This window comes from Ruditapes philippinarum, unplaced genomic scaffold (genome assembly GCF_026571515.1).
Source record: "Ruditapes philippinarum isolate M1 unplaced genomic scaffold, ASM2657151v2 ctg2590_1_1_1_1, whole genome shotgun sequence".
In the NCBI taxonomy this organism is placed as follows: domain Eukaryota; kingdom Metazoa; phylum Mollusca; class Bivalvia; order Venerida; family Veneridae; genus Ruditapes; species Ruditapes philippinarum.
Genome location: NW_026856388.1, coordinates 129,152 through 145,962, shown reverse-complemented (window position 1 = coordinate 145,962; position 16,811 = coordinate 129,152). Strand labels below are relative to the sequence as shown.

General features: G+C 31.8%; 2 protein-coding genes across 2 annotated transcripts; both read left to right on the top strand.

Moving 5' to 3' along the window:
• Nucleotides 1–4,803: 4,803 nt before the first annotated feature.
• LOC132746357 (uncharacterized) lies at nt 4,804–8,052 on the top strand. The gene is made up of 3 exons (XM_060735474.1): nt 4,804–5,744; nt 7,696–7,815; nt 8,032–8,052. Exons 1-3 carry the CDS (start codon nt 5,370–5,372, stop codon nt 8,050–8,052), a joined length of 516 nt encoding a protein of 171 aa, XP_060591457.1. The 5' UTR covers nt 4,804–5,369.
• Nucleotides 8,053–8,560: 508 nt separating this feature from the next.
• LOC132746350 (complement C1q-like protein 4) lies at nt 8,561–11,504 on the top strand. Its single transcript, XM_060735464.1, has 2 exons — nt 8,561–9,018; nt 9,842–11,504. The coding sequence occupies exons 1-2, from the start codon at nt 8,685–8,687 to the stop codon at nt 10,255–10,257; spliced, it is 750 nt and encodes a 249-aa protein (XP_060591447.1). The 5' UTR covers nt 8,561–8,684; the 3' UTR covers nt 10,258–11,504.
• Nucleotides 11,505–16,811: the final 5,307 nt, after the last annotated feature.

The window sequence follows — 16,811 nt, the reverse complement described above, 5'->3', positions numbered from 1 at the left end:
CCATCAAAGTATCTGGCCAAAGTCTTTGTGGAAGTCGAATTGATAGGCATGAAAGTCGTAGTTATCATAGTCGTGACCGTATTATTTTTCAAATTATTAACGGTCGTAGTCTAAGCCGTAATCGTTGTTGTATAAGTCGTATTTGTGTAAGTCGATATAGACGTCAGTGTCCTCGGCTTGCATCCGTACTAATAAACGTAAAATCCTTAGAAGTGATGGTCTTTTGATTTATAGAGGTCATGGCCGTAGTCGTCGGCGTCTTCATTGAGATCGAAGTTGTAACTGTTGGCGTCGTATCCGTACTCAATATCGTCGCCATAGCTGTATTGGTAGTCATTACATGTATATTTAGAGAAATCGACATCAAAGATGTCGCGGGTGAAGCCGAACATGTACGTAAGTTCGTAGTCGCGCAATGGCACTAGTCATATTAGTGGTCTTGGTCGTTATTCTAGGTGGACGAACACATCGTAATGATCACCTAATGATCATAAAAAATATCATGCACACGGCAATAATTTTTTATGTAACATCTCGACATATACAGGTTTTGAAAGTTACATTCGGTTTATACACTGAGTTTTGTTCTTTAGATTTGTGGCACCTTTAATGTACCATTAAATTGTATCAAATTGATAATCGTCGAAAGTTCACTGTGGAAAATCGTTCTATAGTTTACAAATTTAATATTTATTATTTGTTGCGATAATATACTTTTTTCTCAATAAACAAGGATAACTAAAGAACTATTAATGGCGATATCAAAATATGCATTTATTACTCAGATTTATGACCAGGAGAACCATTTCCATTCAAAGTAAAAAAAAAAATAAAAGGACCACCTGAAGTCATATAAAAGTACCATATTTATTGTTCTGATTCACACAAATATTATTCACTCGATCATAGACCTGAACAATGTTTTTAAACATTTATGCTTGTGTCAAATAGTAAATCGAGTAACATTTTTTTAAGTAAAATATTAATGTATACACGTATCCCGCAAAACTTGGGGATACATAGGGTCTATTAATTGAATGCGAATTATATAGTTATATTAGAAAACGAAATATTAAGCAAAATTTGGTACAAAAACACTTTGTAATTATTGTAACAGTAATACTAAATTGGTAATAAACAACTAAAAGTAAACAAATCTTGAAAATCATTACACCAATAATTGGAATGGTTATTCCCCTTTCTATGTTCCTAAATAATTGCATGCATTGAATAGCAGCAATTATTCGTACTTTCATTTTCTTAATAAGCCATTAAGTCTTTATTTTATAGTTTGTTTTTAGGTCACACCAACACAATATAGGTCATAATTATGAGGATGTCCCTGCCTGCTTTACTGATAGAGGAATACCTCATATGCCCCTCTGTTCTTTATTTTAGGCACGAACTGGTACCTGGGTAGAACCAACGACATTCCGTAAGCTTGGTGGATAGCTTCTTCAAAGGAAATAATTATTACAAGGAAGACAATTGTGTCATGTTAAAATGTGTTTAGTAATCTTAGTTTTCTCCCTTGACAAGTCACGGTAATGGCTATAACTGTATATATTATTGAGTATTTTCACATCATGATAATGTATATTTGTAAGGCCTTAACATTGTAAATTTATGAAAATATGATGTATGATGTACTGACAATGTTCACATAATATCAAAAAAGTTTATTTACTTGTAATATTGCTATATTTTTATCCTTGTTTTCTATGTACAAACATTAAATATGATAGACAAGATCAACAAGGAAGGCGGCGTTCAATGAACGCAACCCACACACGACCCAGCAACAAGAACTTGTGACAAGGACCCCAAACAAAAACTTAACAGGGCGCAATGCAAAGTAAGAAAGGGCTAATCAATTAAATGGCACTGCTTTACGAACCAATCAGAAACCTAAAAATCTCTCCATGAAAATCACAGGCTAATCTATGCATCTTTTGTTGTCTTTTGTTGACAAAAAAGTACAAAACACAAAACAGTGGAAGAAATGCATTTGACAGATACCGTTTTAACATGCAGTATGAACGATAATGGACCACACAATAATGCCATGAAGTTAAATGCATTGCCTAAATATCTTCAAATAATAGAGATACACAAACAGAGTTTGCAATTATCATGTGATTTTGCTGTCAAACAAGATTTGATTGAGTCTGTACACGAGGGATAATGAAAATGTACAACATCCCCCAATCCACACCCCTATCACCAGTTTAAGCGGCACTCAATCCTCAACACTTAAACGTGCTGGACTCAATGATCTCGAAGGACCAGAAACATATTACAACACTGAAGTGAAGTACGGGGTAACTTTTTAAGACTGACACATAGCACTTGACACCTGCTGTGCGACGTATCAATATCTGGAAAAAGTGATCGCCCGGAAGCATTAAAACAGCAAAATTACATGAAGAGTGCTGACTCGGTTTGATTGAGTCTGTACACTAGTATCTGTATCGAATTATATTTTTTTCTTTTGTTGGAGAAAGACTTGACTTAAAGTTTTATATATGAAAGCTTCAGTCTAATTTCTCTTACTATGACTGTACAATTTATTACTTGTTAATCATGTTAATTTAACGTACATAAATAAGGGATCGTTTTTATCTAAATGTATCAAATAAACACAACATTTGAAACATAAAATTAACACGGAAGGGCGGCATTCAATGAAGGAGCCCAGCAGAACACGAAACAGGACAGGTCATACGGCCAAAAGAACTGACTGGATGTCATTATATAACAGGAAATCATAGCAACCTACAATTAATAAACGGAAATTCAAAATTACAGCAAACAATTCAATACTTTACAACTTTCCTTTATTAAAATTAGTGGTTAATATCAGATATCGTCTTTAGATGCTTAACAATTTTGTATGTTATAACGACGATAATAATATAAAATAAAATAATTGAATCTTGGCATAAACATAGCAGATAAAACAAAAAGTATCTAGTTAAGATGTAAAGAAAACGGCACAAATCAAAACAATATGTACTTTGTATGTATTTGATATATCTATGTCATAGCTAATGAAGTATAACGGAGAAATTATGGTACTTCGTCCAAGCACAATAATAATAATTGACAGTCTATATAGCTTGTGTTTGTAGAAGAAGCAGGTTGCAAGCGATACACAAGTTACTTCAAAGGTTTAAAGACTCAATATGCCTCAGAAATGCTATAATTGTTATTCCTCAAAATCTGGAGAAATTCCTCGGAAGAATTAATCACATCAAAATTACATGAAAATAGCAGACTCGGTTTTATTGAGTTTGTACTTGTGAGGTAATGAAAACGAGAAACATCCCTTAAGCCCCCTAGCGCTATCTTTGGTAACTCATGCGTACTCGTTACGAATACACTTCATTGGATGTAGCACCGGCTGAGCGGTACTCAAAAACATTTGTTTTTGTATTTTGTTTAAGTTTTAAAAACATACATATATGCCATATACATAAATTTAATTATCTTTTGCTGATTTTGTTATATTGGAAATTGATATAATAAGTATAGTTAAATGTGTTTTGTATGGAAGTCAATATACTACTTTGTTTACATTTTGCTACTTTACAACACAATACTGCACCTTCAGCTTTACTCTTTAGTTGTTAAACATCTAACATGCTCTTAATCCATTATTAAAACATTATCAAACACATGTTTGACATATCTAAAGAATTAAACAATATAGATTTCTGAGTCATGATGTGCCTTTAATATGATATAAACTTTGCCGATAACTGTTTTGAATTAGAGTCTTTTGGCGTCAAGAAATATTAAGGTTCTGCTTCACGTTTATATACAATATTTGTGCACATAAGCCAAGACACAGGAGTGTTATAAATCCATTTAATATAAACGATATTACACTAGTGTAAAAACACTTGACGTGACGTCATTTGCGCTATATACAAAAAATGCGTTAAAATGGGCTAATGTTTGCCCGTACGAAATTGACTCTTTGTAACTGTAAACCGATCTTATTATAGATATAAGATGCAATACTAAATTTATAAAACTCGTTTAATATAACAAAGGCTCGCATAATATGATTTTATTTAACTTGTACAATAAATATAGTATCAAATTACATAAATATATGCATTTTCCTTCCTTTCAAATACTTATTTTGTCTGTCTTCATGCCGATTTTAATACATTTTGGTCAAATCTCGGCTATTTTGTTTAAAAAAATATCATATGACAGGTTTCTGAAAAATGCAGATTTGAAGAACGAAGCAATAATGAAATAGAGCGAATTCTGCACTTATGCTTTTGACAGTCAATATAATATTATAAAAAATTAAATTTGCTAAATAAATTACAATATAAGATACAATCTTCAAACACATTTCAATATTTCTTTGGAATGTGTTATTCATTAGCTGTTAATGGCTAACACTTACTTTTGTTGCCAAAAGGCAGAAAATACAATGTTTACAATGGACAATACAAAAAAGTGATTATCCTTATAAATATACAGCTGTCCTATCTCTTGTTTTTTATTGGTTTTATAGTGTTTTAACATGGTAAAGGTCATATGGTGCCGAAAAAGGTAAGATGACTTTGGCTAACCTCGTGTGTTACCATCTGGAAAGCAACACCAGGGGTCAAAACAGCCTCACGTACTGGAGCTAAGAGATCGTTGACAGTTATTCGAACCAGTTAAGTCGCCCCTTACGATCACACAGGGTTAAATGTTGGCTGCATGCCGATGCCTCAAGCCCTCAACCCTTATATTACAGATTTTCAAAGATTTTTTAATAAAATCAAAATGTTTAAAGGATAAAGAATGGCTGACATAAAAGCGCTTTTATTTTATTGAAAATATTTGAAATAGTAGCTTTAGGATAAAAATGGTATTAAAGTCAATCGTTTATGAGAGAAACGAACGTTTATTTATTTATTTTTGTGAGCATACGGGCGCATCCATGTTAACGATTTAATTCTCGCGAGACCGAGAATGTGATGTCATATACCCACTTCCGGTTAAATCGCGCGCTATGAAAAATAACAACAACAACTCGACTCTGCTGGATTTTTCCCCATTTATTTCACTGTGAAATAATTATTTACGAAAAATTTTATTAACTGATAGCTTGAAAAGTGTGTATATATCGTGTAGCTATAATTGAAGTCAAGATATGTGACCGGATCACCTGTGTATCGAAAGTAAATATGACGCTGGGCCAGGCTTAATTGTGTAAACAAATTGACTCTGGCTTTCTCTGCTGGATTTTTTTTTTTGTTATAATCATTGCGAAAATTCATGTAAAGTGTGTTTATATTGTGCAGCTATAATTTAAGTCACGATATGTGACAGGATCATCTGTGTTTTGAAAGTTAAACATGCCGCAGTGCCAGGCTTTTAATTGTGTAAACAAAAGTGGATGTGGGAAAAGTTTTTTCCCTATTCCGGATCCTCTTAAATCTTACGATCACAGGAAATTGTGCAAGAAATGGATTGAAAACCTTCACAACAAGAAATTAAATCTGCAAACATTTAAAGCTCATCGACAAAAGGTTGTGTGTGAGGACCACTTTACGGATGATTGTTTTGAGGGCCCATACACATGTAAAGTGGCACAATCTCTGAATTTTAAAAGTAAGAGAAAGGGACTAGTATTCGGTTCTGTTCCGACCATTGTTAATGTAAACAATCACTCAACCACTAAGAATCGACCTTCAATAGATAACATTCGTTTGAAACGATTAAAAGCACAGGTAAATTATTTATTAGCTTATTATATGAAGTCATAATTAGTTCTTAGTTACACTGATTAGTCTCAATGGACATTTTCATATTAATATATTAATAAATATACATATTTAATGAGAAAATTTGAAGACTCTTAAAAAAAACAAATGTATATGTAAAAGTTTGCCACAGTCATTCTGAAAGTACAAAAATATTTGCTACGAAACAAAAGATCAAATCAGGGTCAACTCGGCCCAAATCATACTCGTTACCCGAGTCAGCTCGGCACGGATCAACTCGGCCCATAAGTATATATTACTGGTAATGATTACTTTTATTACTTTTTATATGTTAACAATCTAAACAATCTATATATATCCTAATATAAATTTTAATAGGGGGGCGAGTTGACCCGTGCCGACTTGGTCTAGGGCCGAGTTGACCCTTTACCAAAAGATCTATATCAATCAGATGCATAGTACCAAGCCTTTGCTTGAACTGTTATTGTGTCAGTTGATACAGGAATTAAGAAGGAACATTTAATGGAACTTAGACACTGTCACAGTTGTAGTTAGTAGGTATTCTGCGGTATCCAGTATTCTGTGCAAATTAAGATACTCAACTTTCAATAACACAATTGAATATTGAGGGTAAGCAGCTGAGTCACCCCCACCCCTTCCAGTCATTTTCGAACCTATTAATGTCCCATTTGTTTTGTTTTTTTTATCTTTTCAATATCAATCTAGAGCTGCCATTGATGGAGACAATATCAATGTATCGTTGATATTTTTTCTGTCAATCAATATAAATTGATACACATTTGATGAAAAACTGTTTAACTTTTACAAAAGCAGGTGGTCATGTCTAACATTAAGCTGTTGTCTCATAATGGAATTCTTTCATAGCAGTGATGACAAAAAATGCAGTTACCAGGGATTTTTTCCGGGATATTGGGAACACAACCCATGATCCATACCCATGGGAATGGAAATTTCAGCAGTGTTTAGTTAAAAATTGGGAAAAATGCATTTAGCACTATTACAGTGAAGAAGCCTTTGTTTGCAAAGATTATAGAATTTAGGAATATATTTCGGTGTATCGCCAATATTTGTCATCCGATTCCAATCATAATTAATGTATAGTCATTATGCTTTGTAATGAATCAATGACAGAGCTCTCTAATAGGGGTGTAACAATACAGCAAAAACCATATTGCAATATATTGCCATTTTGCTGAAGCGTATTGCAATGTATTGCAAATTATGCGGCCGCTTATTGACTTTTAAGTGTACTAGTTGTCGGATACTTTTATCTTACGTTGGCGCCAACAAAATTTGTACAAAATTAGAAGGCAATTAATTGAAAATTATGATTTTTATAAAATACCGGTTTACAAAAAATGGTACCGCGGTACAAAATTTATTTTTTCATATTGCAATATATCGGTATACCGGTAAACCGTTACACCCTTACTCTCTAATCATGTGTCTATTTTTGTTCCTTTTGAATGTTACATTCTGTAACATGTTCCTCTGGTGTATTGATAATTTAAATCAAAGCCTTTTTCAGGAATTCATTACAATCTGTCCGAAAGTCTGCAAGTTCTGTCTGCATGAAACTCTTGTTGTCCAGGTTAAATTCCCTTATTTTTTAACATTAGACCTTGTCTCTGAATAAAATTTCAAGAAGCTAAAAATATCTTGCTTGAACTTTGATATTTCAATTATAAGCTACATGTATGTCATCCCTTTTTTATTTCCACTATCTTTTAACTCAGATGGTTACCTTTAGCTGAATGTTAATATTTTCATGGTGTATGGAAATTGCAAAAGGGAGATAACTCTGCTTAAATAAACAATAATGACATGACAAAGCCAATGTTTGTTAATGATTGTCATTGATATTTAGATAAATGCTTTATTCAAATGACTGATAAGATGCCGAAAGTAAAGAATAATCTAACTTTATTTCTTTCAGTTAAAGGAAGAACTAAACATACAGAAACTCGCACCGTTTACTTCTGAATATGCTTCTGTGAAGAAAGTTGAAAAGACAGCACTAGATGAAGAAAGACTTGAAATTTCTGCACTAAAACAGGTAAAACTTGTACAATACATTGGGGGGGGGGGGGTTGTTGTTGTTGGTTTTTTGTTCACTTTGTGTAGATTTTGGCTTGTTTCAAAAGTTTTAAATTATGGAGATCTTCACCTTAAAAATTCCTGCCAACATTTACTGATTAAATTTAACCCTGCTGAAAATTTTGAACAAATTATGAAAAATATAATTTTTATGCTAAATGTGTCATTGTTCTAGCGGGTCGGTTCTAACCTATAAATAGAAATGTAAATTACATTTATTTATGTTTTGATGTTTTTAACATAGTGTGCCGTGTGTGGTGTAAATTATATGTTTATTATTTATGTCATTGCTTCAAAAATCAATATGAGCTGCCACTTGACAAAACCAACGTAGTGGGTTTGCGACCAGCATGGATCCACTACCAGACCAGCCTGCGCATCCGCACAGTCTGATCAGGTTCAATGCTGTTCGCTTACAGGCCCTATAACAAGTAAAAAAAACTGCTAGCGAACAGCATGGATCCTGATCAGACTGCGCGGATGTGCAGGCTGGTCTGGATCTATGCTGGTCGTAAACCCACTATGTTGGTTTTGTCGTGACACTGCTCATATGTATCTAGACTAAAATCAATGTCATTAATTTAAATTAATAATTTACCTAGTCCCAGACTTTCCTCTAGAATAGATATGACGAACAACCTTAAGTCCTAACTACACAAATAAAGTCGTTAGCATAAAGTGTTTATTTTCAATCATCTCTTCGATTGAGGAACATTTACTTCAGCGTTTGGGGGGTTTATTTTAGATGATTCAAGTATATCACCTTTTAAAGTAGAAACGTTTATGAATTCATTAAAAGACAGATTTTAAAAACAAAACGGATTTAAAATGTTTTTCTTTCTTTTTATATTTGTGAAAATTATTCTGATAACGTCCGGGCATCCCCATGAAAAAAGAAGAAACGATGAACCAATTTGTTCAAAATTTGACTATGAGGAAAAACTTTTAGAAAAAATGATAAGAATGGAATTGAAAATGGAAAAGATAATTGAGGAAGTTAAAGATAAAGAAAAGGAGGTTTTGACCATAGCGACTGATGTGTCACAAAGAGTTGGCAATATGGAGAATAACGCCTTTCAGTTTCAGCTTGATATCAACCAAACAATGATTGAGCTTTCTGATAATTTCAAAGAAGAAACAGCTAAGCTTAAAGCTTTAGCAGGTATAAATAGTTTTAATAGTTTTAGTTTTAACTAAAATTGATTGTATGGTTTGATTAATGTTTGACGGTAAGTATCTTCCCATTTGCCCCTGGTTTTTATTTCCTTTATTTACCCCCCCCCCTTCCTCGGGACTCCTGTCCCCTTCCCTTGTGCCTTTTCACTTTATCGGCCTATAATTCAATCATTTATTTGTTTTCTTTGAGTTCCTAATCAGTTACTGTTTGTTTCTTTTTATGTATGATTTTAGTGATTGAGCTGCCCATGCTCTGACTTTTGCCCTGTTCTGTTTTTGTTTTGGGGTCCTTCTGGGCTCTTTGTCACTGGCTCTTGTTGCTGGATTGTGTGGGGGTTGCGTTTATTGAACGCCACCTTTTCTTGTTTCTTGTTGATCTTGTTTATCATATTATATATATATATATATATATATATATATATATATATATATATATAATATATATATATATACCAATTATATATATATATATATATATATATATATATATATATATATATATATATATATATATATATATATATATATATATATATATATATATATATATCAATTCAACTGAGGTATCCTTTTCAGAAGACATACCGATTGTGACAAAATAAACTAATTTAAGATAGCACTCCTCTTTTCACAAAGACAATTATTTTTCTTGTCGTCTGACTTCTCCGTTTTTCATCAAACTTAAAATGTTCTACATCACTTATAATAGTTCATGTAGAAAGTTGGATAGTTATGAGATTATCAGTTTATATTAGTAATTAATATGTGTAATTGTCATAATTTTCAACACTGGTTCTGCTCTTTTGCAGACAAGTCGCTGTTGCCTATCGTCGGATTCAACGCTCGTTTATCTTCGACAAAAACAGTGAACACAGGGAACAAGGTTGTCTACGATACCGTAATAACAAACCAAGGTGAAGGTTACGATAGTGTCACGGGAGTATTCACTGCACCGCTCACTGGACTCTATTTCTTCACAGCCCATGTTTGTAATCAAGGAAACAAGGATGTTCAGTACGCAATATACCAAGAAGGTACACTCATAACCACCAGTACACAGTTTGATAATGGCGGCGTTTATAGTTGTAGCTCTGTAAGCACCATCGCCATGGTAAACAAGGCGGAGCGGGTGTGGGTACAAAGTTTAGATACTTCTGTGTATTACGTCGACACACGCAGATGGAATACATTTGCTGGATCGCTTTTGATCAGACAAGTTCGTTGATTGTATAAAAAACACTTAATATTTGTTTATATGGTAAACCTGAAAATATATTTATCACATGACTCAGCATAAAACCTTGTATCTGTAGAATACACATAGTTTATAACACAAAAGCGCGCACTTAAAACAACGTCAAATACATATACTTTTATTCATCGTAAAAAGGAATATACCATTCTTTTGTTGTTTTCTATGAAAACATGAAAATAGTTGAAGTTTGAATTAAGACTGAGAGATTGTCCTGGTTTTCATTACCTGTTTCCTAATTATCTTATTTATATCTTATAATGCTACTTAGCAAGGAGGTTTTTTATTGAGATTAAAAAATGTCACCTAAATATCATGAATGAAAAAATGACCGAAACAAAGAAAATTGAGAAATTAAAGCAAATAAATATTTTTCAAGGGACATAACAAGCATTTGTACTTTCCATGTTTAAATGTTAGATTCTGCTTAATCCGTTGTTTAGGGGTGAGGGCGATTACTTGAACTTTACAATGCCGTCCATGAACAGGGCCTGCATCATTTCAGTCTTGTCGTTTTGGGCGTTCTTTTGGGATTCCGTTTTCTGTACTTCATGCCAAGTGTTAGTATTTTCATAGGCGTTAAATTAGCTTCATTATAATTTTTGCCAGATTTTAACCGCTTGACTTTTTAGTTCAGTTATTTCATTCACCAAGATCCTTTGTGTCGGCACACATTATATTTTTTATTTTGTTCCTTTGAAAACGTCATCATTAATGTAGATTTAAGGTCTTTGATTAGTATTAGAAGTAAGTTAATAAATGTCTTCCTGGCGATGATAGGGTGATAGAGGTTGGGAAGTTCTCAGTGAATTTTATCTAAGAAAACACTGTCTGTTTTATATTTGTTATTCACTCATTCAAATCCGCTACAAATCTATGCGGGATAACTTGTTTGACGAGATAATGATAGGGAAATAATATTTAGATTCTCGTACATTGGTTTATTTATTCTGGCATTTCATATTGTGATTATTTTTGCATATGATACAAACAGAAAAGAACATTAAAATTCTTGGCAAGCTGAGTAATGCTCGAAGGCCACGCTCCGTCGTACGAATCACATAGCCTCGTATTTCAATGTTCTTTCTATTATATATCCGACCTATGTTTGTTTTATAATAATTTTTTTGATTTATTGCTCATTGGATCGATAATTAATCTGGAATAAAATTAATGTTTCTGTTTTTGTGTAGTTGCATTATAAATTTCAACTATTTTTTTTCTTCAAATTTATATAGAGGGGAAATATGTCTACGAGTATAGTGTTCTGCCTTCGCTTATTGGGGCAGGATCTTTCACAATGGGGAATATCTAGATATAAAAATATAAGAAAGTTTAATCCACTTTTCCAGCTTTTATTTAATTTGTAAACACATATACTTATTAATCAGGCAGAATGATCTAACATAATAACATAATATTTAAATTCTGACATATCAATGAAAGTATGTTTTACATTCATTTACTTGAATTGCTTATAAGACAAAAATAGATATTATTCAATATATTAAGTAACATCTTGTTACCTGAAGTTTTTAACAAAGTTTTTAACATACTTATATTTTCAAGTATTCAAAATAAGAACAGCTTAAGTGTTCTTAACTAAATTTTAGTTGTTTTACATCAAACATTTACAAAATGTACATAGAATAAAATACAACTTACCTAGATATAAAAATATAAGAAAGTTTAATCCACTTTTCCAGCTTTTATTTAATTTGTAAACACATATACTTATTAATCAGGCAGAATGATACTGCCAGCTGGAAAAGGGATCTTTTAAGGGGTTCTCTCACTGTCCATTGGTTTAACTTAGTTGACCAATAATTAAACATTATTTCTGGAGAGGCGGAACTACAAGTTCTGGCTTAAGTCTGAAAATACTTAAGAAATAACTTACATATTATGTAATCACTATCAAGAAATTTAATTGTCTATGTTTTAAAAAGAATTAAGTTTATCACAGATGTAAATATAACAAGCATTTTGCAATTCTTTGTCTGGTGTAAAAGGTTTTTAGCACATTGGCTTCTCTGTAACAACATGTCACCTGTTTGAGACATTCTAATTGACCACATACATGTACTTGAGATTTAACAAAGAAAAAGGGTATAATTTAGTTTTATCATATATAAATTTATGCCTAATTTTGAAATCAGAAAATACAAAATAAAATTTAATTTAAAATGAAATTCAATACAAATATTTCACTCACTTATTTAATATACACAATATAAAATATAACAAGAAAAAAGCTAATTTTTCATAGCATGACAATAGTAACGTGAAAATATTTAAACAGATTGCCTTGAAATTTATGTGTAAAAATTATACATAACTACAACATTATGTCATGCAATAGATATCCGAATATGGAGAAAAAATATATAAATAGGCCTGTGAAACATGAATTAGGAAGTATTCGTTTAATGTAAAATTTAAAAAGGTAAGCAAAATTACTCTTAGATGAAAACAAGACAATCACGTAATCTAGTTTTGTTTGTTTGTTTATATTTAGATTTTTTTTTCACAATACAAAACATGTATGCATATACATACAATATATAGAGATATACATTTAAAGAGAAGAAAACAGTTTTTAGGTAGGATTCTACAAATATTTTAAAGAAAAGTAATTCAATAGCATCTTGCTAATATTGTAACAGGTATTAATATTGTTATTTAAGCTCGATTGCGGAACAAGTTTTTGCAATTTATTTTAATCATTTTCGAGACTTCCTGACACTAACCAGTTCTAGTGTGATGTGTAGAAACATTGTCAAGACCCGCTTAGAGCTCGAACGAATGATCCCTGGGTGGGGAGGCAGACACCTTAACCACTAGGCTACCGCTCCACTAACTAGGCCATTGCTCCTCTTGTAAGATTGTAATACGTTATTAATGGCAGATCTATTGTTAATAAAATATTAAAAAAGGGATTCCTTTTTAGAATTATTACATTACAATCCCATAGAACTTCTTGAACATAAAGGCAAAATTCCAATATGACATATTACTTATTTTTTCTGCTTATGGGAAACAACTCCTACTATTTTAATAGTAATGTTCAATTAAGAGTTGTACATCTTGTCACGAATATCCTGAATACTAAATGCATTAATATCATTTTGAAGGAAAAAAATAGAAAAATAAAAAGGCAGTGGATTTAGTACCCAGGATCAAAACATAGTCTTGATTTGACAGCAAGGAAACATACTTGCCCAATATATTGTCAAACTGTAAACCCCTACAGTAACTTTTAATGCGCATGCGTAATCAACAGTCTTAGGTGTATGGGCATTGAATATGAGTCTAAATCTATTTAGACTGGGAAAATTAAGTTCAGTCAGTGAATATGATACTGCACCCAGTGAATATGATTTTATAAAAGTTCTGTTGACTACTGTTTGTACCAATGAGATTGCAGCCATATTTAAATCATATTATAAAGGACAGTAACTTCTTTTTGCAAAATGATTTCTTTGCAAATGTAGAACGTTCTATAAAATCAAAGATTTGACAAAAATATGCAGTTTATCCATGGAAAGTCATCTCAGCGCTATATTATTCGACGGTAGGTATTGTGTTTACATACAGGAGTTGCGATTAATATTAACAAGATTATATTCACTATCAACCAAATCGCCAATCTCCTGTAACAGTTGTCTAGTCCAACTCACAGACTAAAGGGTAGTAATGTCATAATAACTTTTGATGTATACATTTGGGATTTTCTTCCCCTTTCATAAAAGAATTATAGAACTATTAATGTTTAATAAAACATCGTACATTTTTTAAACCTTAAATGCGTTTCTGTTTCCATACTTAATATAAAATAGGTAATCTAGGCAAGTCAATTTTGCAAGAAAATAAGTTTATTTATTCTATACCATTTGTATACATCCAACCGCTGCCTATGAAATATTCTACGTGACCATTCAATTTATTTAATACAGAAGACACTAACTGAATTTGTTCCATTCACACGGATATTGAACATGTTGAACTTACAAAATAAAACTTTCAGCTAAACTATTTTTGTATGTTACGAATATACAGGATACTGGAGAAAGAATTGTTTTTGACAAAGCATTTATTGTTCATTAATTTCATTAATAAAGTATTTGTATGGATTGTGAGTATACCATTTTCTTTTGTTATGAACATTGAATTTCGTATTTCCCCGTATCAGTATTGACTACACGTAAACCATTTTCATCTGTTATGAGCACTCTTATTTTACCTTTGATTGATCTATATGAAATACTATACCATTTTTCTTCCGTTATGAATATTCATATTTTGCCTTATTTGTCTGAATTTTGTGTATATCATTGTTATCTGTTATGAACATTCGTATTTCCCCTATTGGTTTGGACCATGTGTATATCATTGTAATATGTAATAGATATTGATTTTTATATTTTATCATAATTTTATCAATATATGTGTAAACCATCCTCATCTGTTAAGAATATTCCGTATCCCATCGTCACACATTATATACATGTATATACAAATATTATATGTATAATTATAATATTAGATTTATCCGCTAGAGGATTTAATCTTTTATTCAAATCTTACAACTTAACATTTTTATTATAATACCCCAATAGGGCCTCAAAATAGTTATGACAACTAACATTGGGTTATATCATATATAAGGCAGAACAGATTCTGGGAACGGTCTTTCAATCGTGGCTCACCATAGAAGAGGTAGACTACATTTCAAATCTTAAATCCCACCACAAACCCACCCATTCAATTCATTGTGTTTTTTCTTTGTTTTTCCTTTCTTCCTTTATTTATGTTTTCAGATAACACTATTAGCATGTCATGGCTGAAAAAGAAAAAATACAGGAAAAGTTAATGCCTATGATTCTCAGCGATCGTTATCGGAGCTGATCAATTTGTAAACAGACATGTAAAGTGATTTCAACATATGTACCTGTGTAGTTGAAGCATGTGCTACAACGTTTTTGCTTGCAACCGTTGCCGGGGCAAAAAAAGTTATAGTAAAGACATTTAGTAAATTTAACTATTCGCAACACATATACATTTCAATGGGTTAAATGATTAAAATGCTTTTATCCAGCCATTGGCTGTTTTCATGCCAACATTTTTTATTAATAAATACTAGTAAGCTTTTTTTTTTTAAACTGATTTCTCTTTTCTTTCATTCCTAAGTTGTAATGATTGAATATTAATATATATTTGTTATCTTCATCTGATTATGATATTTAGTTTGCATAAGATATTCTCCTTCTTTGATTATATAGGTATGACATTATCATCTATTATAAAATGTCATGCAAATAATACGTATATCTTTTGTTTTACTGGCGGGCGTTTAACTCATCCATTTGGTGTCGGAGTAAACAAGTATCATACGAAACCTATTAGCGTTATCTTAAAGCAATCACCCGTGAACCACGGTGACTAACTCACGTGACATTTTATGATTTGCGTGCGGCAAGAAAAAAAAGACACAATAAAGCAACAACAAAAAAATAGATGACCCATATTTCATTTAATTCTAAAGCATTTCATAATTGTTGATAGTATCAAGTGTAAAAACCCCGTCATTCTTGTATCATCTTATACGATGTTTTCGGCAAATGTCAACATTTTTATGGTAAGTGAAACCGTGTATTTAAATAATCAGATATCACGCGATTTCTCTTAAACAAAAAAGGTTGTCAAGAAGACATTTTGTGTATGGGTTCCGCGCTAGAATGAGTAGGCTCTATACTTTATTTTATAAAATATATATTGAAATATTAAACAATTTATAATAGAAAATAAAATGTGGACCGTCTTTTGTATTGGTTTTTATCCACGCAAAACACAAAAAGTATAGCCGTACAATCTTTGTCGGATACGACATAGAAAATTGCTATATACAATTTCAAAATGACAATAACAACATTATACGAGATTCATGTCATATCATTACAACTTTATGTAAACAAAACCGTTTTCCTCATTTAAAGAGAGACCTGTAAAATGCTTAAGTTTCAATTTTGCTTAATGTACAACGTAATTCCCCTACACAACATGTTTACAAGCGCTCTGTTAAAATGTGAATGTAACATCCTTTCCTTAATGGGTAGACATTATTCACAGAAATAGTTGCCTGTATAATTTAAAATAAAGTGTACAAAGGGCTGACTGATTGTTTAAATACATGTATCTAAAATACTATTTTGTCATGCTTACCGAATATTATAGTCAAGTTTAATTACGCAGATTGTTTGCTCGTTTAATGTGCGGCCTCATAAGTGACATTTGTTTTTTATTTTCTACAGTTTCAATGCCAATAAGAAATGAAGAACATCTTTTGCCGGGTTGTTATGATAGATACATTCACTTGGCCCTAACTGCTGCAGGTTAAAAACCTAGTAGGAACTGTGATTTGTTCTTGTGAGAAAGTTATCTAATTATAAATTACCATGAAGGTGAGTTGTTCGCCTTTGATGTCTGGGTCATTAATTACTAATTGAAGGATGTCAACTTAGATCTTT